The sequence below is a fragment of the Glycine max genome, unplaced genomic scaffold (assembly GCF_000004515.6).
Source record: "Glycine max cultivar Williams 82 unplaced genomic scaffold, Glycine_max_v4.0 scaffold_25, whole genome shotgun sequence".
Taxonomy (NCBI): domain Eukaryota; kingdom Viridiplantae; phylum Streptophyta; class Magnoliopsida; order Fabales; family Fabaceae; genus Glycine; species Glycine max.
Genome location: NW_024464704.1, coordinates 1 through 2,010, shown reverse-complemented (window position 1 = coordinate 2,010; position 2,010 = coordinate 1). Strand labels below are relative to the sequence as shown.

General features: G+C 36.1%; 1 protein-coding gene across 1 annotated transcript; it reads left to right on the top strand.

Annotated features, from left to right (window-relative positions):
- Positions 1-6: 6 nt before the first annotated feature.
- LOC121174486 (anamorsin homolog) lies at positions 7-1,664 on the top strand. The gene is made up of 6 exons (XM_041013706.1): positions 7-103; positions 182-253; positions 648-807; positions 889-1,022; positions 1,271-1,345; positions 1,421-1,664. Exons 3-6 carry the CDS (start codon positions 723-725, stop codon positions 1,457-1,459), a joined length of 333 nt encoding a protein of 110 aa, XP_040869640.1. The 5' UTR covers positions 7-103; positions 182-253; positions 648-722; the 3' UTR covers positions 1,460-1,664.
- Positions 1,665-2,010: the final 346 nt, after the last annotated feature.

The following is a 2,010-nucleotide window of genomic DNA, read 5'->3' as shown; positions in this document are numbered from 1 at the left end:
TCCTGTGGACCAACTGATTCACGAAATTCTTAGAGTGTTAAAAGTAGATGGTACAATTCTTATTCGCAAGTCATCTCAGTCTGCTGTGGGTTCATTTGATAAGGTAATAACAGCTTACATTGTGCCTGAGTGTGTATTGTTCTACTGCATGATCTGATTATTTCCCCCAATGTCCTTGCAGATAATATCTGCTCTTGAGAACAAGTTATTGTTGGCAGGGTTTACAGAAACACAAGTTTTACAATTAACTGGGGTAAGTTATATTAACTGTTATCTGCCTCTGTCATCTCCATTCATCATTTTCGTGTTGTTTTGTTGTGTTTGATCTGTTGTACAACATAATACAATAGAAATTTGTCAGACAAGTTGAATAATAGGCTGACATGTGTCTTGAAACCCACTTTGCTGGTATTTTCAAGTTAATGATTTTTCATTTTTAGCACGATCAATAATTTCAGCTAGATTTTTTTTTCTTTTAAATCATGATTTCCCCCTGTTCCTTCTGGCATATTTGTCTTCCCATTGCCTGTTGAGTGAAATATGGGACTTGAATCATCAAAAGTCATTCTTGGTTTTTTTTTTCCTAATTAACTGCTGTGACCATCTTACAAATTCTAACTATCGACATGCTTTGTATTGCACAATAGATCAAAGCTAAAAAGCCTTCATGGAAAATTGGTTCATCTTTTGCGCTAAAGAAGGTGATAAAGAGTTCACCTAAAATGCAAATTGATTTTGATTCGGATCTAATTGATGAGGATAGTCTCTTGACTGAAGAAGATTTAAAGAAACCCCAGCTGCCACCTGGTAAGGAACAGTTGTTAAGTTTCTGTTCTCACCTAGTATTTTGTGTGATATTGGGCTCTTAGCTGACATGTTTAGCTATAGGTGATTGTGAAATTGGGAGCACAAGAAAAGCCTGCAAAAATTGCACCTGTGGGAGGGCTGAGGAAGACGAAAAAGTATTGAAGTTAGGATTGACAACAGAACAGATTAATAATCCTCAATCAGCTTGTGGCAATGTATGTGTTCTTTTTTTTTCTTTTGCATTATGCAGTTTGCTTATGCTTTCCAAGGCTGTGTTCAATAAGAATGTCTAAAATGGATTAGAGTTATGGTCATTGTGACTAGTATCATAAGAGCTACAATTCTCTTGCTGATTTTGTGATATGCTCCTTGCAAATAGTTACCGTCTATCTATCCTCTAATACTATTTCAAATTTTTTCTCCCGTAATTGGCATTGCTCTCAAAGTTGTCTTTGGTCTGCAGTGTGGGCTAGGGGATGCTTTCAGGTGCAGTACCTGCCCTTACAAGGGACTGCCTGCCTTCAAATTGGGCGAGAAGGTACTTTCTCTCATCAACTGTTTGGTGTCATTTCTTTGGTATGGGCGTCGTAAGTAATTCGATATTTCCACGCAGGTAGCACTGTCCGGTAACTTCCTTGCTGCTGACATATAAATGGATAAAGTTGCAGTACGCTTTGTCATGGGAATGATATTATTATAGAATTTAATTATTTAGTATGGAATTGTCATCAGTTATGTTAATGCTAGCAGAACCATTCATCCAAGTTGTGGTTTTGATACAATTTTACATATGACCATACGAGAGATTCAAGTTTTCCAGCTATTGAAGAGCTGTAATGTCATTGTCTGATTTGTCTCTTCCTCTCTTCTATTTTCCTTGTTTAAATCACATGAACTAGTATAAGTTATTGGAGCATGAGTAGATGTAAATATATATTAAAAACATGTAATTGTGTCTCAATTGTAGGGTAGGAGGTTTTTGCAGTGTGGACTTTACTAATTTAGTGTGAGAGACGTGTATGGAAAGGGTGTGGGTGGGAAAAGTTAAAGGATTGTGCTAATTTATTTTTGACAATGTACCATAGATTTGCGCTTAATTAGGACAATGTACGTATAAATGAGCACTATTATATGCATAAAGAATCATATTTGCCAATAAATACATGGAAGCTAGAAACGAAGTTATACAATGAAGAAACATCG